This window comes from Passer montanus, unplaced genomic scaffold (assembly GCF_014805655.1).
Source record: "Passer montanus isolate IOZ18808 unplaced genomic scaffold, ASM1480565v1 scaffold60, whole genome shotgun sequence".
Taxonomy (NCBI): Eukaryota; Metazoa; Chordata; class Aves; order Passeriformes; family Passeridae; genus Passer; species Passer montanus.
In genome coordinates, this window is record NW_024371038.1 from 4,161,253 (window position 1) to 4,187,245 (window position 25,993).

Consider the following 25,993-nt stretch of genomic DNA (forward strand, 5'->3'; position numbering starts at 1 on the left):
TTCGTTCTTTTCTCCATGTTTCCCTGTGAGGCAAACCTTGCCAGGAGCCTTACAGAATGCTACCTATCAAGACTAGGCAGTAGGTAAGCTACATTGCCTATATCACCAGCCTAGACCAAAGCATCTGGTTATTACCATTGCCTCATCCTCCTTTAGTCTCATTAGTTCATGTATCATTCATTTTTTCATGCTTTGTTGCTGATGTAAATTATAGAATACTTTTGAAAAGGATTGTCGTCGTGCCAAATCTTTATGTTTTCAGCATTCTTGTGCTGGTGTATGATGCTGCCATATAGTAACAAGTGCACAACCCTTGAAATCTGCAGGGCCTAGAGTATCCTTTAACATCTGTGTTGTATATCTCTGACTCTCTGGGAAGAGAAAGAAATTGGGAAGGCATGGCTGTCCTAAATTTTTGTACTTATTCCTAGGGTGAAGAATTTCACTTGGCAATCTAGATAGTCTGGAAGAGGACTGGTAGCGTATCTGCTGCTTGAGGTTAACTGACTAAAATCCGTGAGGTGATTTAGTTTTGTGTGTGTGAATTTCCTTGTTGTGTAATGCCTGAAAATGTTGTGCCATGTTAGTGTGAGGTGAATTTCAACTTCTTGAATTCTGGAGGGTGAAATTCTAGTTTTGAGCTTTGTAAGGGCAAAGGTAAATGTTGCAGACCTGAATATAACCAGCAAAACGCTGGGCTTAACATTCAGGTGAACCATTGAAGTGTTCTAGTGCAACTATAAACTTTACCTACAAAACTTCTTCCTTCCTCACATAGTTTCAGAATACATACTTATACATACTTTGTGTTCAAAATAACATTTCATGTTTTCCTATTATTTCATGTATTTCTGGAGTAACTGCCATTTTTCTGTTTGATTTGGTGTGCTTTTTTTAAGTTTTGCTGGAATGTCAGCAATAGGTCTGCTGCTGTTTGAACTTGGAAAGTAAAATAACATAAAAGTTGAGAAAAAGAAAACAATCTTCTAGCAAATCAGATGTGTTTGAATGTGTAACAGGCTTGTCATTTTGTATGTGTTTGTTTTTATATAGAATTACCAGTTACAGGCATGATAGCAGGAAGGAGAGGTAGTAACTTTCACCTACTTTTCTGCTGTCAAACAGTAGGGGCAAAGTTCAGTACAACTCATATAAAGTAGTAATGTATGAATAATTAAGCTGTATGTGTTATGCCAACCTGCCTTACTAGGTCAAAGATCACTTAATTAGTCACAGATGTTGTTCTGTAAGAGGTATTACACTGCTCATTGATTTTACAGAACTGAGAGGTGTATCACTTGCAATTTACAATGCCTTATTACTACACTTTTCTGAAATCTTCCAAGGTAGAAGATTATGTTTGCTTATAGTGACTTGTTAGTTTTCCATATTACTTCCTTGGAGTAAAACATGGAGGAAAATACACTGGTTCTTTTTCCAAGTTGCTCTCAAAAAGTCTGTTTCCTTACAAAAGCTTTGTGTCCTCTTGGAAGGGGATGAGTTGTGATATCTAAATGCAATTCTGACTTCAATTGCAGTATTTGGGTTTTTTTAGATTAATGACAAGTCCTTTGAGAAACTACATTATCCTGGGTTTATAATGCAGAAAAAAATGTCTGTTTATTCTCTTTCCCTAATCTTGCCTCAAACAAGAAGCTGCAAATCTTTGCTTAAGATTTGATTGCTTCAGACTTAAAACCTGAAGGGGTGTTGCATAAAGGAGCTGGATATTTTTCATTACTCCTCTAATAAGAATTTTTCCTGAGTATCCATGTAGTTTAAAATACTTACACAAGTAGAGCATGAGCTTGACTTACTTTCAAAAAGAAGATCTTTTAACTCATACAACTTTCTGCTGGAAGGAGGGACTGAAAGAAGTAAAGAAGGTAGTTAGGGTAAAGAGTTTGAAATGTAATATTAGGGAAAGGGAATAAACAGTTTAGAGTGATAGGCAGGCATTTGTAGTGAATGGCAAGGTGACATAATATTTTAGAATCTGCTCGTAGGGCCTTTCCTATCACCTAGCTGCATTCATTAGAATCCAAGATGCTAAGATGTGGACACAATTTAATATAAACTGAACTTCTGAAACCCCTGTGGTGGCATCCCATCTCTGGGGAAAAATGAATAAAGCAAGAATAGTGTATGCATGGGGCCTTAGAGGTTAGGCAAGCCTAAAATGAGGGGGAAAGCTCATTGAGTGGAGGGAGGTTGAGTTGCAGACATGGTTTATCTAAAATGGTTTTGCACAGCTGACCTATGCTGCTGCCTGTCTCTGTGCTCCTCAGCCATTGTCCTGACAGAGTGGTAGCTCATGTCACTTGCTCAGTAGATGTCACTGCTCGTGCCCTCGGCTGCACAGCCTGTGAACATGCAGTGGAGGTGATAGTATTGCAAGCAGAGGTGACAGACACATGTCCAAATGTTCAGAGGTGCTTTCAAACATAACATAGGAGTTTAGATATAGCAAGGGGTAGTTGTAGCTTGAAACAGATGGTGCATTTTTATTCTATTTGTGTATATTTAGAATGTTCTTCTCTCCTGTTAGTTTGCGTAATTTCTCTAGATTCTGAATGTGCTTGGGTGGGCTTTGCTAGTGTACTTCAAATGGAGGGACCTGTTCTAGTAGAGTCATGGCTGTTTGATAGGAAGGGTGAAATTACATTGCTGCACATTAATAGCCTACTTTTGTGTATGTAAAAGCCTTAAAAGGGAACCTGTGTTACTTGGAGGAAAGGTGGCAGGTAACAAAAACAACTTTATGCTAATTACATTGAAGTAAATTTATCCAGATGTGAATGTGACCGTTCAGTCTACTGCTTGCAGTAAGTGCACTGGCGTTGAGGGGAAAAAGACTAAATATGCAGATAGGATTACTAGAAAACACACCGAAAATGTAGTCTTGTAGAAAAATCTGCCTGGGGCTCAGGAAACCTGAATTCAGCTGGAGGGTATGGAGACAGGAGAAACCAGATGACTCAGCCCTAATCCTAGCTTTTAGACTGCCTTTGTTTGGGGCCTGGGTAGCTAATTAGTGGTTTCTCTCTTAATTAAGTTGCACAAAATGCTTGCTGTCTAAGGCAAGATCTAGTGTAAGTGTGTGTGACAGAGTATAACTTTTTGTTAAATTATTTAATTTCCTTTTTTTAAGATACTAGCTAGAAGTTTTTTCCCACTGTTATCCATGAAGGGGATCTGCAGCCATAGCTCAGGCCTAAGCACAGCTTAAGACAAAATTAATAGTGCTAAAGTTTGTCTTATATGTAAGATGTGTTATTGAGATGCATTCTTCTACTGAAACTTAGAATTTCCTCTCCAACAGTTCTGCTTTATTTTCCTCTCATAGGTTTGTAGAAACCTTCTGAACTTTAGCAATGCAGAGCTCCTGTTTGCAGTAACATAGCTCTCTGTGACCTTCTGAGTCCCCTTCTTGCTTGCCTGAATCCATTCCTCTCACATTATTTTTGGTTATGCTGCAACTAGCCACCAGTCTGGAGCCAAGAAAGTTCTGTTCTTGATTTCTGTGTGTGCTCAGAGTGTACTGTGTAAATGGGCATGCTTTTGGACTGTGCCCAGGCTTCTGAGTAGGGTTGCTGCCCTTGACCTGAAATAACTGTACTGTTGCTCTCTACCCCTCTGTGTGAGACATGCACTATGAAACTCTGCCTGCCAGTTAGCTACACCAGACTTTTCTCACTGTTGCATTGCATCTTTAGTCACTTGAATTTTACTCTGTCTTTACAATGTCTTGGTGACTCCAAAACTAACCTGAAAACGGCACAAATAATAATGAACTAGTGCAAAATTGTTTATTTTGTGTGATTTTTGGAAGCTGTGAAAACTGCACGGTGCCATTCCAACATGTAAGGTCTGCAGGATACAAAGGTTGCCTAGAGGTAATAACTCTGTTTAACAACAACACTTAATCCTCAACCAGATACTCTTTCTTTGCACTGTGTTGAGCAGACCCAAGTCATCCTAACTTCACAGATAGAAGGTAGCATGATGTGGAATTTGTAGGGTTTTTTTCAGTGTAGGACGGTGTAACATTTTGAAGCCCTTACTTCCCCATAGTGTGTCATTAAACAACAAGTTTGGTTTATCACTCTTTTCATCTGCAATTCCCTGTTGTGCTAAGCTCAATCTAGATTGCTTCCTCTGAACTTTGTTCTGTATGGAGACAAGTATTTCTAAAGACAGTAATCCTTTAACTTTTTCCTCTTTGCTAGTAAATACCACAAAACTAGTGTGCCTGAGACCTTTCAGTAAGAAGACTTGGGCCTCTTGAAGGCTTTTCACAGTTTCTCAAATGACTTTCTTCTTCAGTGGTGTAGAGAATGATTCTGTTTCAGGAACCAGTATTATTGCATGTTTCTTTTAGAGACAGTAGCCTCACTGGTATGTAAATAGAGTCAAAAGAGCCAGTGCTCTGACCAATAGTTATTTGGTGACTGGAATTGCATGATTTCTCCCTCCCCACTGGTCTGCCGTGCTGCTCTTGAAGTTGAATGAGCTGTCAGATGCCTGTACAGAGTCCTGAAACTGCATTAGTTTCTTTAAAGCATCTTGCTGGTATGGGCTGATCATGTTTCTCAGTGTAGGAGAGAGGTGTTTTGTTGTATTGCCTCCTGCCTGCTGGGTAATTACTTACTTATTTACTTCTCTTTAGAGAGTTGCTATTCAGTTACCCTGCGCATGTGAATGACAAGTCTGGTGTAGTTGTGTCGTCCCAGGTACTGCTGACACCTTTCTCTGCTTTTTATGTCTGTGTTTGCTGTAAAAGCCCCGTGCAGTTAAATAATGGGTAGCAGGCTACATCTGAAATGCTTCTTTTCCTGAAACTTCCTCAGGTGATGTGTGTTCCATTATACCTGTAGACTCTTTATGGTCTTAAAAATTTTTACACATTGAATCCGGACTGCTTTGTTGAGGGCTTTGTGCAGTTAGGTCTTGAAAATACATGGTGACAAGTTTCACTGTTTTTGGTTACAGTAGTAAAACATTTCTAATAGTGATTTTTTTCTTATTTTTCTATATGTTTTCTGAATAACCCTTTTCAAAAACCTTTTCATTGTCATCCCCCCTTGTCTGTGAGGGCATGAAGGAACAATTGCTCTGTACCAGGAGAGTTATTTGCAATGAGAACTTGGCCAGCATGTGGCACTTACCTTCCTCACCACTGAGCCTTGTGATGCTCCAGCATTATGTAAATGAGAGGTCTGGAATAATGGAGAGCTTGGACCTATTCCAAGTGTTAGAGCTCTCTGCTGCAACCAGATAGTCTTGCTGTATTCTTGCTGAGTAATTGAGAATGTTATTTAGTCTTTAAATTCATTGAGAATGCAACCACCATTCTCACAAAAAAGTTCTACAGTAGTACAATGGAGTCTGGAGTAGTAGTGATAGGTATTGGACTGGAAAGGTTTCATTCCAGGCAGAACTGTGGCAGAGTCTTTTATTTGCAAATAAAATGAGAGCTATGTAGGCACATTTAACTTTTTTTTTCTTCTAGATTTCATATGCAAGATTGTTTCCATTCTTTTTTGAGGTATTAGTCTTGTTTTGAGCTTGCACAAATGTTTTTAGAAAAGAGAGAACAGAACACTGTTAAAGCTCTTTTTAAATTAGATTTTAAATTTACAAATGCTTCATTTTTATCTTAAACTTTATAACTATAAATGCTAATTAATTATTACATGTAAGATCTTGATTTCTGGACAATCCTTCTTTCTCTTTAATGGGTAATCAGTTTCAGCTCAGTAATTTCAGCTGCTCAATTTCTCTCAACAGCTACTGTAGGAAAAATGTATCAGTAAATACATCAAAGATATTCAACTAACTGCCACAATTATTCTGGGCCTTATCTACCTAATAGATTACTCTATTAATGTATTCACTTCTGATCCTTTTAAAGCTGAAATAGTTGTGTATTATGAGTGTTGTGACTCAAACACTGGCAGAACTTGAAGCAGTAGAGCTTATAGGGATCATTACAGCATTTATGGAAGAGCAGCATGCTTTCATCTTACATTATGACAAGTCATGAATCATGTAGAGAAATAACCACATAGTTTGATCACTACTCATGCTTAAGAATACTACCTTCCTCCTACTGCCAAACCAAATGTGATTGGACTGATCCATATTCAAGTTTTGTAAAATTATAAGTTGTATTGAGAAGTTTCTTGTACCAGAAATACATTGCTGTTGCATCACCAGGATGTAGTCTCCAACTAGATTGTTTCTTAGACTTTACACCCTGTTACCATTTCCACAGGTGTACTTCCCTCACAGCCTGATTAGAAGTTCTATCTCTTCTGAACTTTTATTTCTCCCCCAATCTGGCCCCTGCTGCCCTTCATATTCATTCTTTGTTTTGTCTTTTGCACAAGCAGTCTTGCAAGATTTTTATCTTCTCTCAGACTTCTGTCTCTATTACCTTTAATTATGTTCTTGCTGAGCTGGTGGATCTCCCTTCTTGCTTTCATGGTCTCCTCCTTCCCTTCTTTTCTCATATTCCTCTGCTACCTTGCCTCTTCCTCTCATAGTAATTATTTCTTTTTATTGGTCAGTGACATTCCTAGATCTTTCTAATCATCATAAATTAAAATAGGCACATTTTCATTCTAGATGTTTCTTGGCAGAGCTTTAAAACACAAGTGTGAAATGGTGCTGTTGATGAAGTTGTGGAATAGCTGGTTTTCTGGCAGTCTGCTCCTGTTTTGGTGTTGTAGACCAAAGGAGTTTCTGCTTTCTTGTAGTGTCCTAGGTTCTGCCTTGAACGTGTATGAATGTTGTAGGTTTAAGGCAGCCTGCTCTCAATGTTATAATATCATGGTTAAGAAAGTTGTGGGTTAATATGGTTGGTGGCTACGTCTGAAGTACATAAATTCTCTTCATGTGCTTGTCTGATGCTTGAGTGTTCCAAAAGGAAGAAAGACAAACTATAATTGCCTTACTGGTCAGCTTTCCTTTATTAAAAGTAGAGGCAAAAGAATAGCATTGTGCTTTTTTGAATGTTTGTTTAACGCCAGTTGATAAATATTTTTCTACTAACTCTTCTGTTAAATGCAGAGGAAGGAAAATAGACTAAAAACTAACTCCCCTTTTAATGGACATTTTTGCAGGAACTTGATTTTACAGGAGCTAGCTTTTTTCCCCCTGTGGCACATGTTTATGAACAAATAATCTCTCTGTGTAGTAAATGTGTTATTTTTGAAGTCAAATGCAATGCAAAACAAATCTGGTTAGCTTATGTAGATAGTGTGAAACATCAAAGTTGGGTTGCTTGGATTGCTGGATCTGCATTCTTGTAGTTTTCTTTTGTGGTCAGTGGAACCATGTAGCCATGCTTGTAAAGTATGTGTGAGAAACAGAAAAACCCTTGGAGTTCATGATACAGAGGCAAGGTAAAGCAGAAGGTGGAGATGAAAGGGTGAGACTTGCTTTTCTTCCTATGTGAAACTGGTTGCTGGAATGAGTAGGGTTTCACTGGAATTATGTATGCTGTATAAAAGCAGCACATAGGAGGTCACCCTCCTGTATTGCTCTGAAAGAAATAGGTGGGAATATAATCCCAAGGTTTCTTCTCTATCTTTTGTGTGTAGAGATCAAGACAAAGAAAACTGTGTTAATAACAAATACTTTTTTCTTTTCTCTGCAGTAAAAGAAGTGGAAAACAAGCATTGCAGAATAATGAGGTAATTCTTTCTTCATGTCAAATATTCTATAATAATTTTAAATCTGATTTTTTTAAACTTTTAAGTCCTATCACTGCAGTTTCATCTTGGCTACAGTGCAAGTACGGTTTGAATGATACTTTCAGACTTGCATTGGTGAACCAAAAGAAGAATCAGGTTAATCACAAGAGGCTGAAGTTTGACTCCAAAATGATGGATTCTTGATGTGCACAATGTCCTTTTATCTCTTATTGCCCTATGAATTTGTAAGGACCAGTGTTGTAAGATTTTCTGTATAGATAGAAATGAACAGCTGTGTGTAGATTTGGTATAACTTGTGTTTATTTTTTATGTAAAAGAAAAATGTATGGAACAAGATATTGAGTCTCACAGTTTCTAAATTAGAAATTACTTCAAACATCTGGTAGGAGGTTTGTCATTTCCCTGATCTTTTGTGTGTCTGTTAATTCAGTTATTTGAAAGGAATATACTAAATCCCTTTAAGCTAAGATTTTTGTTTCATAGTCAAATAAAATATGACAGACCAAAAGGCAGAGTCTGATTCTGGTGTTACAATGTCATCTCTGCTGAAAACTTAAAAAAAAAGGCTTGCACTGGATAAATAGAAGGGTGTATTGCAAGGATTATGTTAGCTACTAACACACCTTGACTCTGTTATCTACCATAAACAATTATCTTTTGGATAGCTATACCTATTTGTAAAAACCTTAACTACCTTTCTTTTTTAGTTCCTATCCATCTTGAATGCAGTTATGATGAATGGGACTAACAACCTAAGGGGAAAAAAACTTCTAGGCAAGAAGATACTTGAATGAATATAAGTGCAACATGGAAGTGTAGAAATAGGGAGGGGCTGAATAAAGGGGAAGAACAGGTTCAACTCACATATGTTTAGTCATTTGGAAATGCAGCCATCAGACATTGTGTTAGTGATTTCTGTTACAGGAAAGCAATAGTGTATGTAGGATCTTGCTTCATTAGGACTGGACTAGGACTGGACAAACTAAGTAGTCTTAGTTTGGATTGCTTGGATTTTTGTGTAAATAATTTTTAATTAAAGTGTTGTAATCATCTACTGCATAGCATTGTATTTGGCTAGAATTTTTATTTGTAGTTTCCTGTCTACCTTGTAGTATTGATATAGGCATTGATAGCATGATTTGTGTAAATAATTTTTAATTAAAGTGTTGTAATCATCTACTGCATAGCATTGTATTTGGCTAGAATTTTTATTTGTAGTTTGTGTTCACGTAGATTTTTGAAAAGGATGGGACTATAGTTGACTTCATGCAGTGAAAAACAGGTGTAGGCTTCTTCACAGAGCATTCAGAGTAGATGTTTTACAGGTTTCCTGTCTACCTTGTAATATTGATATAGGCATTGATAGCATGATTCACATGAGCCTTGGGTAGCAAAGGTAGCAGGATTATGTTGATTAGACAGGACTTGTTCAAAGTACACATGTGTCCTTTTGGTGTGTTTTCAGGACTGAAATCTTCTGTCATGTCCTTATGCAAAAGAAAATAAAAGAAACCTGGACCATTAGCTTTTAAAAAGTATTTGGGCTAGTCAGGACAGAAGATAGGGTTCTATGGAGTGAACAAATGAAACTGACTCAAAAGGTGTTTGGTCATGGGACGGGAGGGTTATAAGACTGGTAGATATACCTAAGCAGGAGTGTGTTGCACCATTTTGTAGAAGTAAAGCAATAAAAAATTCTGGTTTCGCTTGAAGCAAGTTTGGGCTGTACAGTCAAAGGGTGTAAACCATTGATTGTCTGGACAAACAATGGAAGGCATCTTTAAAAATACTGGTTGATGGTGTCTTTTAGAGACAAGCAATGTTAAGAGATGTTTGCATTACAACTTGCACTTGGATGCACTTTAGTGCTGTGGTCTGCACTGTTTATTTATCATCTTTAACACAGAATTGAAATAAAAAGGATTTTATATCATAGCAGCTACTTCCTATTGCAGTTTGTTTTTATAGCTCCCAATTCCTTATTTAACTTGTCTGAATAAGTCTTAAGATGGTGGGAAATATTGCAAATTCTGCAGAAGGAAGGTAGCTGTAAATGACTTGGGTAGGGAAAATATCACATCAACAGTTCAATAATACAAAGAATTCTCACATTTCTTGTTTTGTTCTGTGTGCAGCAGAAAGAGGGAAAGAAGGAGCGAGCAATGGTGGACAGAGTGTTTATTGCACGAATATGTCGGATCCTGAAAATAATGGTCCCTAGAACACTTTGCAAAGAGGTAAGCATTGCCTGCAGTAATAAATAAAGAAATAAAGCTGGAGTCAAGTCTCTTTTGAAATTATATCAGAATATATTGCTTAAATAGGACTAAATTGTGCTATGTGTTTTAAAATAGCAACATAATAATATAACAGCTGAGCATAATGAAGACTTAGATGTAGATGAACTGTAAGAACTTAAACATACATCAGGCACAAGAGCAGTGAATTGCAATGTCCAGAGTGTAGAACAGGGACCTTCAGCACCACCTACATAAAGGAGGTGCATAGAAGGTAGAAACATGGATAGAAAATGCCTGTGAGAGTGCTCACAGAGCTACCCTTTATCAAAAAGTCATGGTCATTAGAAGAGGTTTCTGATAATCCCAAAAGACCCAAACCTTGCTCCCATATTTGAAAACAAGTTTACTGGAAGCTACAGGCTGGTCAGCCTCACCATATTCCTGGCAAGACTGTGAGCAAAACTTCCTGTAAGCTAATTCTGGCTACAAAGAGGACAAAAAAGTGATTGCAAGCAGCCTGGATTTACCAATGACAGATCATGCCTTACTAACCTGATTGCTTTCAGTGATGAGAGAGCTGGCTGTGTGGCTAAGGGAAGAACAGAGGATGTTGAATACTTTGATATCAGGTCAATAATACACTGATAGCCAAACTGAATTGGCTGGATGAGAGGACAGTGAAGTTCATGGAAAACTGTGTGCACTGTTGGTCTGACTGGTGGCTGGTTACTAGTGACCCTGTTTTGAGTAGGGAGTTGAAATAGATGATGTTCAGAGGTCTCATGCAACCTTATGGCAGAAAGGTGTCTCAGAATAGCAGTAACTTCTTTATTCCTGCAATCCTCCATCTTATGATGTGTGTCCAGTATGTGTATCAACCAAATATAGTTTTTTAAAAGGCAAACTTTCAATATAAAAATGTAGTCAGTACTTTATTTAAGGTATTGTATGCTAATTTTGTGTTTCCAGCAAAATAAGTTAATATTACATTAGCTAGGGCAGCAGGTAGTACTTTTCTGTTAGATGCAGTTGGAGAACTTACTGAAAAAATGGTGAATTTTAACCATTATTTAACTGTTACATTTCTGTGGTTGTACTAGACAGGTTATTTGCTGCTTATTGCTGTGATGCTGGTAGTCCGAACTTACTGTGATATTTGGATGATTCAAAATGGAACAGTCATTGAAAGGTACCTATACATTTTTTATTATTAAACGTTCTCTCATGTGTTTAACAGGGAAGGTTGTCAATCAGAATACATATTTGGACATATCTGATTTTATAGCTTGCTTGTTTAAAACTGTTGGAAATCTGGTGTAGTTGCAATTTGGGAAGGGACCGCTATATTTTGGTCAATATATTAAATTATTTTTATTCATCAATAAAATGATTTTATTAAATTAATATGTTTAAACTATTTACTAAATATTCATTTGGTAACGTTTTGTGTGCTGAAGACTCTAAATCTTGTTGATCTGAATGTCCAAGAAGGTATTACAGAATAATGGGTTTATGTCTTAGACATGTTGTGTGACTATTGGGACTTTTGTTTCTTCCCACTGAGCTGTTTGCTCTTTAGATTGATGAAAACAATGCTTTTGGTCTTAATATGTTAGAAAGTAATTTTTAGACTTCTGATTATTCTTATTGGTTTTGTTGCTAATTGAAGCAAGTCACAATGTGTCTTGAACTGTGATTTCAAATTGATACTGTGTTTGAGGAGGACATTTGGTGCTTTGTAGAATGGAAGGACTGCTTTGTTTCTCTGGTGAGAATCTGTGAAAGCAGAGAAGGGAAGGAACTGGTATTGTGGGACCATGAATTTTTGAGCCCTTAATGTGGGCAGTTACAGAGTAGCAGACAGGAGATAACTGCTTAGTCTACCACTTGGCACTTAGCTTACTTGAGGATGTCAGACTGGATCCTACAGCTGATTCTACAGGTTTCCATGATGATTTTGTTTTTTCTGTGTGGTCCCCTGAGAGTTTATCCACTTAAGGCATGCAAGTTGATACTTTGTTGTTTCTCTTGTAACTGACTCTTAGCTGGTGGTCATTTACAGTGCCATCATTGGCCGCAGCAGAGAGGATTTCAAGAAATACTTGTTCAACTTCATTGCTGCAATGCCTGCTGTAAGTGCTTTTCTTGTGCTGACCTATTAGTAGAACATATTTTAAATGTAAATTAAGATTTTGAGGAAAAGGTCTCAGAGGAGTGTCTTGAAACCTATGGAAATTAGTTGTTTTACATACAGGTCTGTATGAAAATGCATTTAATTTTCTGGCTCTGATGTGGGGAGACTTTATCAGCATATTTCCTTATTGGTTGCAACTATTTTTTTAACAGATATGTTTGGGTTTTTAGGTTAGTTTTGTTGATGGCAATTTTGACTATAGGTTTGGGATTCTTTTGGCACCATTGAAGATTATTTTTTTTTAGACTTTAATTTTTATATTTCTTACATTTTTTCACAGATTTGTTATGCGTTCTTCCATGCTTTAACTTTCCTTCAGCTTATTGACATCTCTGATCAGCACCAGATAGAAATAATTGTTGCTACTTGGTCTGCAATAAATTTTAAAATTAGCTGACAAATGTAAGGCAGTGGTTGTAATATGGTGGCTCTTTTCTAGAGTTTATCAGAAGAGCTGAAAATATGTAATATGAATGTATTTTATCTTACGTGGTGAGATCCACTGGGACCTGGAGACAGAGACCTAAGCAGTGGTCCTGTAGACACTGTCTGATTGATCTTAGGTGTGTTTATGGCATTATTGACTTTAAGGGGAGAGTTGATCTGTTTTAAAGTGTTTACACAATTTATGCTGCAAATTGATCTAAGTATGTTTGCTCTTGTTAGTTAAATATTATTTTCTCTTATTTTAGATCTCTTTAGTGAATAACTTCCTGAAGTATGGTCTAAATGAACTGAAGCTCTGCTTCCGAGTAAGACTTACCAGATATCTCTATGAAGAATATCTTAAGTAAGTAACACCTTGTCTACAGATTTTAAAAGTTAATTCAAGTCATTTTAAGTGCATAATAAGAAGGTTGCAATTAACTTGCAGCTGAGAGTGAGTGGCTTATCCAGGTTGTATATGCCATAGATACAAAGACAGTAAAGTTGGCTCAATTGGGGGACAAAATGCACTGTATTGCTTCCACAATTGGGTCAGATTCCAAAGTACTTTAGGTGCCTTCACATGGTGAAGATTGAATTGGATGCATGAGCTTGAGTAGCTCCTTCTAGACTGAATTTTGTTTGTCAGATGTGCTATAGTAGAGTCTGTGAGGGTTTTCTAAGTTCAGTAGTGGCGTGAGCCTGAGCTTCGGCTCAGACATCCTGGAACCTAAATGCCTAAATAATCCTGCAGTATTTAATGTGCATTTAGTCAGGTAAAAGCACAAGCTATGTTGATTCCATACAGTAATTCAATGTTTGCCCTACTTAGCATCTCAGTATGAAGCAAGGGTGTTCCAGTTGTTTCAGATCCCAGGTAATGATTTTTTTATCCTGCCACTTAGCAATTGTTTTGTTTCAGAGCCTATACATACTACAAAATGGGAAATCTGGACAACAGAATAGCTAATCCAGATCAACTCCTTACACAGGACGTGGAAAAATTCTGTAATAGTGTAGTGGACCTGTACTCAAACCTTAGCAAGGTAAGTCTTTTGGGAGAGAACTTTGAGTAGTAGCTGTAGTCATTTAGGATGGGGGTGTCAGGTCACAACAATGATGTGCATTTGTATGTGGATTGCCTGGAGTATGGTACTAAAAAAATTGTTTATGATGCTATAGTGTTTCACACTCCTTGTGGCTTTCATGACCAAAGCACTGTTGTGAGTTGTTATAATTTGTATTAAATTTTCTTTTAAAGAACATATGGCATTCTTTTGCAGATGAACAGTGATGACTTTGCTCCCTCAGGTAGATAGTTTCCAGAAGAAAAGCAATGGCTAGCTCTCAGTTACACACAAATTATTTTTTTTTGTGTAGGGAGGTGTGGTTGAATAAGCTTTTCTCTGTTTCTGGTGTGAATTTTAAGGTGATTGTGTAGTGGATGAGAGTACCGTTGACATTTTTAGACTAAATTTTTTGATGCTATATGTTTCATGCCAGCTGAGTATAAGTAAACTACAAGTTACTTTGTTCAAAACCTTCTGACTACAAAACCTGTAGTTCAGCTGTTCTAGCTTAGCGAGGGAGGTTGTAGGACTTTGGAATGTTCCTCCTATCAGGTACATAGCCAAATATATGCCATTAACTTTTCATTCAGTATTTCTCATAATTACTTCAGTTAAATTATTATGGGTTCTAGTCCACCTTTGATAAGTGAGCAGTGTCATCACAGACCTGAAATAGCAAAGTACTCTTTTCATATAGTATGTATTTATCTGAAGATAATGATGTTTTTATGTTCAATTCTAGAGCCAGTGTTTTCAGGAAAAAGTCATGTGGCTGAGATTCCCTTTGTCTTAGCTTTTGGTTTGTAGAATAGACTAGCCAGTATTTTAGCACAGAGCTGTAACTATTCTTGGGGTGGTACATGGCTTCTGGACTGTTTTATATTAGTTTTGTGTTTGTGTTCTAAGGCTTTTTTCCTGTGCTTCTTACAGCCCTTCTTGGATATAGTCTTGTACATCTTCAAGCTAACAAGTGCAATAGGAGCACAGGTAAATTGAGTGGGTTTTTTAGAACTATAAGCACATTTTCCCTTCTTTGGTTATAGCCTTGTTTAGAATCTGTGGAAAACTCTAGGTGGTGGTTGTGGATTCCTACATTATTTGAAGGGCTATACTGAAAATAGGCATTTACACTTAATGTTTTGTGTGCTTTAGTGCTCTCTATTTTGAGGCAAGCAAAATAAAAACCAGTATTTTCAGGCATTTGATCAATAATTTGAAGGACCGAGAAAGTTCTTTATTTTCTTCTAGTACGTATTTGGAAATCCTATTTAGTACAACACCCTTTTAATTGTTTGTCTTGCGTGAATTGCATTTAAAGGTGAAAATAAGTTTTCTATTTCTGTGCAGCCTCTATGAGGGGGAACCATTTCTTGTATTGAGCTGTAAAAGACTCAATAAGCTCAATAATTGCAGAATTAATTCTTCAAATTAGTGAAATTATGCATTATCAAAAATGTTCAGGAGTTGAAAAGGAGTAGCTGTGGGTCACATGGTGCAAGTTTTGTTGAGACAGACTTGCAGTAAGGCTTAACTGAACCTTGGTAGCTATCAGTCTTTCTTTGTTCTGCTCTCTAGAGTAGTTATTGTGTGCAGTTTAAGTTTATGCCAATCCATGCTTCAGTGGTATTTAATCATCTGTCCTTCATTTATGGAAACTTAGGATCCAGGACTGCTTGAGACACCAGGAAACATGTATAGTGACCAATGGGATTGAAATATTGACTGCTGTGTGACACTTCAGCAAATGTACAGAAAAAGAAGTAGGCAGAAAGGAAGGAGAAGAAATGAGAGGGTACCAGTAAATCATTAATGAAATAAGCTAGGACAGTAGGGGACAGGTCACACTGGGTGGTGATAAAAACCTCAATAGAAGGCTTGGGTGGGAAGGACATCTAGGGACAGAGAATTAGTAAACTTAGTAAAGTAGTATCTACAACACCAAAGAAGGTGACATGATGGGAATTGCAAATGTAATTGAATTGGCAACATAGGCACACAGGAGGTGAGAACTATGGGATTTGTGCTTTCTGGGCACTTTGGATGCAGATACTGTCATTTGAGACCACCTAAGCTTTTATTCTTTTTTGATAATTCACAGGGTCCAGCCAGCATGATGGCATACTTGATTATTTCAGGGTTTTTCCTTACACGTTTAAGGAGACCAATTGGCAAGATGACTATTATAGAACAAAAGTATGAAGGGGAGTACAGATATGTCAACTCCCGGCTCATTACAAACAGGTATACACTTGGCTGCTAAGATAAAAGTGACTATACTGTGGGGTAAATGGAATTTGTGTGTTCAAATATACTTGGGAAGTGTGATGCTATCAGGTCTGAGCCAAGTGTTTGCATCTTTATGTACTGTAAAGTAATTTGTATGTGCATTATATTCCATAGTAAGACTAAGTGGGGTATAATAATTCTGTGTTCTACTGTTGTGAAAAAGTACAAACCCTTATTTCATAAAGTAACTGAAAGTCCTTTATTCCCATACTTTATGGCTGACTGTTTTCAAAAACGGTCTTCAACAAAATGAAGTTTCATTATTTTTGTTTCTTTTTAGTGAGGAAATTGCTTTTTATAATGGAAACTTGAGAGAAAAACAGACTATTCACAAGACTTTCCGTAAGCTGGTAAGCCTCTTTTATTTCTTAAAACATTTTAGGCAAAACTTAATTAATTATATCGTGATGATTCTTGACATGTGCTCATAAAAATTGACTTATAGTGGCTTGATGTTTTTGCTGCTACTTTCATTTGATTAAAAAATTAGCTGGTAGGCTATAAGCAGAACAGGAGTTTGTTAGAATGGCCTTTCTCTTGCCACTTAGCTCCTTGTCACCCACCACAATTATTGTTCTCACTATTTAGTTTCATGTGTAGGTTGTTTTGATGACAAATGTAAGTCTTTGCCAGCAGGGACTCTTGTGCAGTGCTTACCACACTTAGAGGCATGTTAATGTGGCTGAGGTACTGAAAAATAATTGTTTGGAACCAAATGTCTAATAAAAGATAGTGAAACAGGTACTAGTAGAGTTTGAACTTCTTTCTTCTGTAACTTACCAGGTGGAGCACTTGCATAATTTCATCCTGTTCCGGTTCTCTATGGGTTTCATTGATACTATCATTGCCAAATGTAAGTGTGTGTCAAGTACTAATGGATTCCTGTAAATAACAAACTTTTTACATAAGAAATGTCTTTTTTTAAATAACTGATTCAATTAATGTGCAGCTTAATATTTATTCTTAAACTGCAGACCTTGCCACTGTGGTTGGCTACCTGGTTGTTAGTCGTCCATTTTTGAACCTGTCTGATCCCCGTCATCAGAATAGCACGCATGCAGAACTTTTGGAGGTAAATAGACCAGAATTAAAACAATCTCTAGATTTTAAATTTTGTTAGTCCACGTAAAGAAACTTTCTTCTACTCTAGGATTACTACCAAAGTGGAAGGATGCTACTGAGAATGTCTCAAGCTTTGGGTAGAATAGTCCTAGCAGGTCGTGAAATGACAAGATTGGCTGGGTAAGCTTAATAGTAAGATACTTTCTCATCTCAATTTCAGAAACTGATTGTAGAATTAAAATAAGCTTATGTGTTTTGCTCCTTGCACCGTGCTAAAAATTCAGTAATTAAAAACATTTAATGCTGAAAACGTATCTGCAGATGTGCTAATTATGTCCACTAGAAATTTCACATCTTGATAGTAGTAGCATGGAGTTTGAATACATAGATGAAACCTTGTCAAATGCTCTTAAATCAATTATATATTGATTATTTACCAATTTATTTTTTTACATTGTAAGATGTAAAATTTGGCTATTACAGAAAAAGGAAAAGGAGCTTTTAAAATATGGTGCATATTAGAAAACCTGGTGCAACTCTAAAACATAAACAGTCTACTTCTGTGTTGGGTCGAATAACTGTCATTTTAGCAGTTTGACAGAGTGTTTATTAGACCTTCTGTGGATTTTTTTCTCTTTTTAAAGTTTCACTGCTCGAATCACAGAATTAATGCAAGTTCTGAAGGACTTGAACAGTGGCAAATACCAGCGTACAATGATATCACAAGAAAAAGGTAGATGTGATATAATATGCAATATGTCATCTCTGTGTAGCATTTCAGACACTAATATATTTTTCTTTATTTAAGATGGAGATAAAAAGCAGCCTTTGTCATTGATACCTGGATCTGGAGAAATTATCAACAGTGATAACCTTATCAAGTATGTTTGCAAAGTTTCTACAAGTTCAATAGTTCAATATTTTTAATGTAGACTTTTTCAAGTCTTTCTCTCTGTGACCATTAATAGAGGGCTGAATGCCTGTTATTACAATTTGCAGTTCCTGTTGAATTTTAGTTAATTCCATCTCACACCCACTCAGCATTTCTGTTCTGCAAGCCAATCCTTATCCTCTCATATTAGCAGGAGATGTAATCTGCTCTCTGTACTTGGGTTTTTTGGTAATATTCCCACTGTCCTTTAGAATATGACTTCTCAGACCATTTTGTTTCTGCTTAGAAATATATTAGTTATGGATTTTATTCTATTATATATTATTCAACTGTAAAAATCAAGGACAAGTCTGTATTCATTTACAAAGTACTTGCTTTCACTTCTGCATGCTTAGAAATTTTGTTGATGTACTTGATGTTCCTACATTCTTTGCAGTCTGAGGAATGTAGCATTGTCATAGTACTAGTACTTAAGGGCATAAAATACAACCAGTTAAAAGATCAAATAATCTCAATCTGGACACTGTGGAAAGCAGAGAGGGAAGTACAGGGGAAAGAGAGGAAGGAAGGGGGAAAAGAGATAATATAGCTATTTTTAGTCATTTAAAACCAGGCAAGGGGGAGGTGAGCAGAGAAGTCATTCATTGCTTTTTGTAGAACTAGTGAGATACACTTCACTACTAGGTTTAAAATGCCATGCATCCTTAAATGTAGGTTTATATCCACAAGATGTTTTGGAGACCAAAGGCTTAGAAGGATTACAAAAACAAATACAGGGGATAAAACCAAGCTTGTAGATGTAGATGTTTAAAAGCTAGGGTTTCAAGAACTTCCTTAGCTCTTAATAGCTGGAAACTGGGAGAGTGAATGAAGTACTGGTGAGGTGTTTCCCAGTGCCTTAAATCTCTCAAGTAAACACAAAGCATTAGCTTATTTTAGACAACTGTTGTTTTTTCTTTTTTAACTTTGCAATACAAACAGGTTTGATCATGTTCCATTGGTGACACCTAATGGAGATGTTTTGATTGAAGACCTTAACTTTGAGGTAAGTTTTTTTAGTATCACAGGAAACAATTTTAATATAAAATTTTAAGGGAAAATGATAGCTTCAAAGGTGATCCTGTTTATAAGAAAAGTGCAATCAAATCATCATGTTAGTTTAAAAAATAAAAAGGCAATAAGCTATTTTACCCAAAAATCTTTTTATTGTTACAAGTTCATCTTCTTCCAGCAGTTGGTGCTAAACCGGTTGGGGGAAAAACTTAATTTTTTGCTGGAAATTGCTCATTGTAATGTCAGAAAGTTGTGTACAAGCATATGGTACCAGATTGTGCTACTGAATGTAGAAACTTTCAGCAATACTTTCTCACTACCATTTTATGTGTTGGATTTGCAATTTTAGGTTCGATCTGGTGCAAATGTGCTGATTTGTGGGCCAAATGGGTGTGGGAAGAGCTCCCTGTTCCGTGTTCTTGGTGAGGTAAGGGAACTTCAGAAAACAAACTTGGGAGAATGCAGAGCACAGTTGTAATTGGACTTTTTTGTCAAGTTTTAATCTTTTTCCCTTTGCAGTTGTGGCCTTTGTTTGGTGGGCGTTTAACAAAACCTGTAAGAGGAAAGTTGTTCTATGTTCCTCAGGTGAGACCAAGTACTTTACCTGACAGAAATGTTCTCTTTCTTTGTACTTTGGCTAGGTTTAGAAATATTTGACATATCTTTTTGGTTCTAATTGTATCTCAGAGACCATACATGACTCTTGGAACGCTCAGAGATCAAGTTATATATCCAGATACTTTGGAAGATCAGAAAAAGAAGGGGATTTCTGACCAGGTAATGATAATTAGTTCATTAACCCTTTGTCTTGCTCAGGATGAGTAATGCTTCCAATTCAGAAATACTGAAATTGCTATGAAAAGCACTGCATTTGATAGGACTTTAATACTTACCAGGGTTGATAATGTTATGGTATAATCCTTTATAGCTTTTTTCAACCACTTGTCTTTTAAGTTCATGTAAGCTTTGTCATTCCTGTCTCCATGAAAGGTGCTGAAGGAGTACTTGGATAATGTCCAGCTGGGTCCAATCTTGGAACGTGAAGGAGGCTGGGACAGTGTTCAGGACTGGATGGATGTACTCAGCGGGGGAGAAAAACAGAGAATGGCAGTATGTCTCAAAAGCATAAATGCTTAACAAATGCAGAACATAAGTAAAAAATAAAATCTAAACTGTAAGCTGGTTTTATTTATTGAATATTAGTATTTGACTTAGAAGAAACCCCCAAAATATAAAATACTTAAATACTGAGAGAATAACTGGAAATAGTGGGGTTTGTACTCAAAATTTAAAAGGAAGTACTGGCTTTTAAACATCCTTTCACCATGTCTTGTGCTTTCATTGTATAAACAGAATTTCTAAAATACTTGTCATGAATAAAAAAAATATAAGATAATGTACAACTTTTGAATTTGGTTTCAGTGGGTACCAACTTAATTCCCTTTCCATAGTAGATTTTTGAACACTAATTCTTAGTTTAACTTCTAACACTGCACCATTGCTGGTAGTTCTGTATCCACAGTGTCCTTTGGTTTTTGTCTTGCATTCCAGATGGCAAGGCTGTTCTATCACAAGCCCCAGTTTGCAATTCTGGATGAGTGCACCAGTGCTGTTAGTGTGGATGTAGAGGGCTACATTTACAGCCACTGCCGAAAGGTGAGCTCTTTGTTTCTGGAATTATCTCTCTGTACATTAACAAGAAACCTGAAATTGTACAAGGTTCACTCTTCCTTATGCCTAGTAAATAAATATAAAATAAAATAAAATTTAAAATAAATTTAAAAATCTGGAAAAAAAGCTTAGAGGGGCATACAACTTTATGCATGCTAGAATTTAGTAATAATTTTGTAGTCCCAGGATAATTTGGATGTACATGTAGCCTCTGTGATATACAGAGAACTCTTAGTAATTGCTAAGTAACTTTACTTTTACAGATAGTCTTAGAATGTCAAGTAGCACCAAATAACCTAAAACTGTGGCATGCTTTCTTGTTCAAAAGGCTTCTTTTGTCCAGGGCAACAGAAGTGAAAGGTTGGAAGTTAACATTTCCATCTATTTTGAGATATGAAAAGCCAAGCACTCTAGGAAGATATGATGATGCTAAATACAGCTTTGTGTTTCCTTGTCCTCTTAAACTCACCATTTCAGATTCTCTGTAGTGCCATGTGAAATCAATAAGATTCAATTTCACACCCTAGTCTGGCAAAGAAAGGGCTTGAGGTGACGTTAGTTATTGAGTAGCAGTATTCCAGAATGGTAACGGAGAAAAGCTGTGCATCCACTGAAATATGTGCTTGAAACGAAAGGAGCCCTCTGGAGTAGTGAATGGACATTAGGTGAGGACTCTGCAGAAGGAGCATTACTTCATTAACTGATTTTACCACATTGGTATCAATACCCTGACAGTTTTTAAATTCCATTATCCATATGCTTCTTAATTCTATTAACATGAATATTCATTTGTGCTTGCCAAGTGGCTAGTGCATGTTGCTGAAAAAATAGAATTCCTGTTTAGGCTGTCCTTGCAAAAAGAAAAAAATGTCATCTTACTTTATCATCAGAGTAATTTTGTCCTTGCTCCTCCTGGTGGGGATGAATAGTTGGCTAAGTTGAAAGGAAACAAAGGAAGGTTATTCACTTTAAATTGTCACTGTAAGTGTGTAATTGATAACTGCTTTTGTGGGTTTGGGATTTGTTTTGTTGTTAAAATTCCTTTATTCAGCAGCTTTATTGTTTTACCTGCTTCCTGCCTTGCTTCTTTTACTCAGTTACTTCTATGTTTGACAAATCTTTAGGCGCAAAAGAAGAGTGAAATAAATTAAAAATTATAAATCTCTCCTGATTGCTTCCCCCCTGCAAAATCTTATAATAAAAGCTATGTATGTATAGTGTTAATAATAGTCTGACAGTTTGTGGTTTTGAATTTAAGATCTTCATCTGATACAATACTGAAAAATTAATAACACCTTAGCCGTGAGAAGAATTAACTGTTTCATTGGTATCTTTGTCATGTAGGTTGGCATCACTCTCTTCACTGTTTCCCACAGGAAGTCACTCTGGAAACATCATGATGTACGTAATCTTAACTTTATTAAGAATATTTCTGGGTTTTGTTGAGTGACTGTAGGAAATGGACTTGGTGAATCAAGGTGTTATCATTTCACATCCTAATAGGTCATGTTCTGTTTGGGTTTTTATAAGGTTTTACTTTCCACAATCTAATTTTACTCTTTGAAATATTCTTTTGCTTTTAGTTATGAAAGAATGCTATCCAAAATTTTAAGTGTATCTATAAAATATGAGAGGCTTGCTTAAGTCTTCTTTCTTAAACTCAAAAAAATTCTTGAACTAGCTTTCAGTGAACAGCATGGATTTTTTTGCTTTCTTTATATCTAATACATTTATGCTTTAAAAAAAAAAGTCTCTAAGACATGGACTTTTTTATTGCAAACCAAGATTTTACTGTTCTTTTTATGCAGAGAGACTGTACCTGTGGATAAATATACTGAATTCATACATGGGGATGAATCTGTGCCCCACAAAACCCAAGAGAGCAGTGCTGAGTCTAGATATGGCTGTTAGCAGACTGATGTATGATATGCAAAAATACAGTTTAACATTTTTACTGAGGCAGGTGAATTTAATGATGTGTGAGGTGAGAACAGTTTACCCTCTGAGTTTGTTTACCCTCTAAAACTTTTTAAATATTTTTTGAAGATTCTTAAATATAATATTTAAAAACTCATTTTAAGATTTTATATATATTTTTAAAATTTATCTTATATATTAAAATATATATTTTAAATAACATTTAAAATATAATTTATGTAGGTATTTAACTAAATATTATCACCTCTATAATAACATATGTTGGTTTTTTTCAGTACTATTTGCATATGGATGGCCGAGGAAACTATGAATTCAAGAAAATAACTGAAGACACAGTTGAATTTGGATCTTAAAGTCATGAACTGAACTGCTAGAGATTGATGATTACAGGAAATGTGTAGAATGTCAGACAATGTACCATAAAATTACTCAGCCTGTTAAGCATTTACTATTATGTAGGATATTGCTAATTGTGTATATGTTGGTGTAATTATTGATACGTACTAAGAATGTCCTTATTCTTGTGGTTTAAAAACCTGCCTAAATTAAATTGGGCTTAAATTAGTGTAACCTGATTCATCCTGGGATGCAAACCATTTGAAATCGGCTGATTTGACTTTTGTAGACCTTCTTTCCCTTCGGTGAAAAGCCCTGTTAAAATTAGGGTTGCTACCTCTCTTGTTCCTGCAAAGCAGTCTTGGATTTTTGCTCTGTTCTATGCATGTTTCAGAGAGATCTTGCACGGTGCAGGACATTGTCCCATCTTCAGATCTGTGCCCTGTTCAATGAAAGAGCCTTTTCCTTGTCCAAGCCTTGTGATGTAGCCAATGTGCCCTTGCTGAAAAAGGATGAACTGAAACTAAAAGACAAACTAATTCCTTCTGGTGTTTTAAAAAAAAAATGAGGGTGTTCTTTGCTGGGATTTGGATTTAACATCTCTCTGTCCATGCAGTTCTCTCTGCAGCTCGGCTCCCACTCTCTCCCACTTTAGCAAAAGCTTCATTCATCTTCCAGCCCAACTGTCCTTTTTTTGTCAGAGAAATATTGTGGTAATGAAGAGTTGAGAGGAGGTTGAGGGAGGAAAGGACTGAACCACAAGAAAAAACGGGAGGGAAAGAAAAGTGATGATCCTTGTATCAAAGAAGCTTTGAATGTTTTTAGCTTTGAAGAAATTAATGACTCCCACAAGAAGGAACAGAGAAAAGAATGTGGGTCCAGTAATTCCTCAAATCAGTAGAGGTTATAATGGGCTCAAAAATGTTAGTCTTTGAAATAGCAGACAGTTGTCCTATGTTCAGTCCTGTAATACAGCAGTTACTTTTCCCAAGTTCCTCCTTTTCTCCCTCTTCAAAAAAAATGTGATGATTTTATAGTTTTAGTTGCCTTTCATGTCTGAATTTGAAAGCAAATGATAATGGTACCCTCTGTTTGGTCTTTTGGACTGTGAAGCCTGAAACAATGCTTTCATTCTTCATGTTTATTCTCTTATTGTCATGATGTTTCTTGATTTATGTTACAAATTATTTACTAGTGATTCTCTGTGTTTTGTAAGGATCTCCAGACCTTGCTGGTTTTCTTCTTCCAGCTTCCAAATCCCCTCAAAGGAACCAAATTTTTACAATGGTTTACTGTAGTTGTTTTTTTCCATACAAATGATTACTGTGGTTGTCATTTGACTTTGACAAGCATAAATGCAGCAAGGTGTTTTTTTTGATCAGGGAATAGGAAGGTATAATTCAAACTGAATTGCTGTTTAGGCTTTAAAACAAAAAAAAATTACAATACACGTTGTACAGTGAAGGTCTAGTAGTTTTTTAGTGTTCCATGTAAGATATAATATAGGAATGCACTACATGAAGGCATGCATAAAATATGCAAAACATCTGTACTTTGCGCATCTTTTATCAATGGTTTAGATTTTAAAAAGCCCCTACTTTTTATAGAATGAATATGTACTTGGATGCACTGCTGTTTGTTAATTTTTACCCGGTTTAATTAGGAAATTTCTTTCATGTTGAAATTGCTACCTGTTAGTATTTTTCCTTTTATCATGGTTCTTGCCCCTACCTGTCAGTATTCTTTCAATGTACTCAAATGCAAACAGCTATCCTGGTACAAGAATCTAGTGGCCACAATAGAATCTGAGTATAATGCATCAATGGAGATCATAAAAGCTTCTCTCTGAAGTACAGCATATTCCAGAGAATAAGGTACCTGAATAATTTTTGTGCTTGTTTTACAGGAAGGCAGATAGGTGCCTGATTTCACTAATCTCTTGGTTCTGTTCATTCAGGTTCTCACATCAGCCATAACGTAGCAGGTAGCAGCATGCTGTGTGTGAGGTCGTAGTCTTTTTCAAAGTGTAACCATGGAAATAGAGATGCCAGATAGGTTGGTGTGGGATGGTTTTTTGGTTTGGGGTTTTTTTGGTCTAAGTTCTCAGCACAAATGCGACTTCTTCTCTTGGAAGGGATGTTTTAGTAGCCTTTTAGAGAGACAAAGAAAAAATTCTCTAAACTGAGAAAGTTGCTATGATCTTTGTGTTTAGGGCAGTCTTTTGCAGTGGAGTAGTGAACTTGGGATACTTTAATGTGTTTTTAATGCTAACAACTAAAACCATACACAGCACACTTACATTGCCCCCAGCAGCCAATCCCAATTGTACTTTACAATTTTACTGGATGTAACAGAATTTTGTGTAATATTGTATTTATTTTTAAAACTAATAACAAGCAAACAAATAAATCTATCTCCAAAACCAAGGAGGAATAGGTTTGCCTTTAGATGCAATGAAGATTGTTGAAACTGAGGATGCTGGTATCTCCTTAGGGCCAGAACTTGGTGTTTGGAAGGAAAGAAAAATATTCTTCTGTCTTGATTGTAAGGGAGGCTTATAAAGAAAATATAAAACATAATGATATTTTAGAATTATATTCTTGAAAGGCCTTACATTAAAGTGTTTGAGATAGACTTGATCTAATAAGATTGTAAAAAAATCTAGTGAAAATGATTGAAGTCCCAGTTCTGTTGCAGAATTGCACTGTGATACTGTATTTTAGTTATGTTTCTTTAATAGCACAAGTTGGAAGTTCATGAAATGGAGTTCTGGACTATCTTAATAGACAACATACTGATAAATACTTTCTGTCTCAAATTGCTGGTGCTTTGAAGATGGTACTGGAAATAGTCAGATGGCTGCATTTCAACGGTGGGAAACATTCCTGTGTGTAAATACTGTAAAGTGTTTTGGAGGGGGAAATGGCGCTATGTAAATGTAAGACATTAAGTGCCTCTGAAATAATAATAATAAAAAATCTAAAGATAAAATATATCTAGGCTTTTCATGTTTCTTAATGATGTGATTAGGAATTCTGTAATAATACAGCTAATGTGTATGCAACAAATGCTGAATTGCTCAATGAGCCAGTTGTCTTTGTGTT

The 25,993-nt window shown here is 36.2% G+C and overlaps 1 protein-coding gene across 1 annotated transcript; it reads left to right on the forward strand.

Moving 5' to 3' along the window:
* ABCD3 (ATP binding cassette subfamily D member 3) lies at window positions 1-25,884 on the forward strand. Its single transcript, XM_039727194.1, has 23 exons — window positions 1-83; window positions 7,664-7,700; window positions 9,860-9,958; window positions 11,062-11,150; window positions 12,024-12,093; window positions 12,848-12,945; window positions 13,504-13,627; window positions 14,582-14,638; window positions 15,750-15,892; window positions 16,218-16,287; window positions 16,721-16,790; window positions 16,912-17,009; window positions 17,088-17,179; window positions 17,644-17,732; window positions 17,808-17,880; window positions 18,873-18,936; window positions 19,294-19,371; window positions 19,464-19,529; window positions 19,632-19,721; window positions 19,935-20,054; window positions 20,496-20,600; window positions 21,960-22,016; window positions 22,829-25,884. The coding sequence occupies exons 1-23, from the start codon at window positions 16-18 to the stop codon at window positions 22,904-22,906; spliced, it is 1,935 nt and encodes a 644-aa protein (XP_039583128.1). The 5' UTR covers window positions 1-15; the 3' UTR covers window positions 22,907-25,884.
* Window positions 25,885-25,993: the final 109 nt, after the last annotated feature.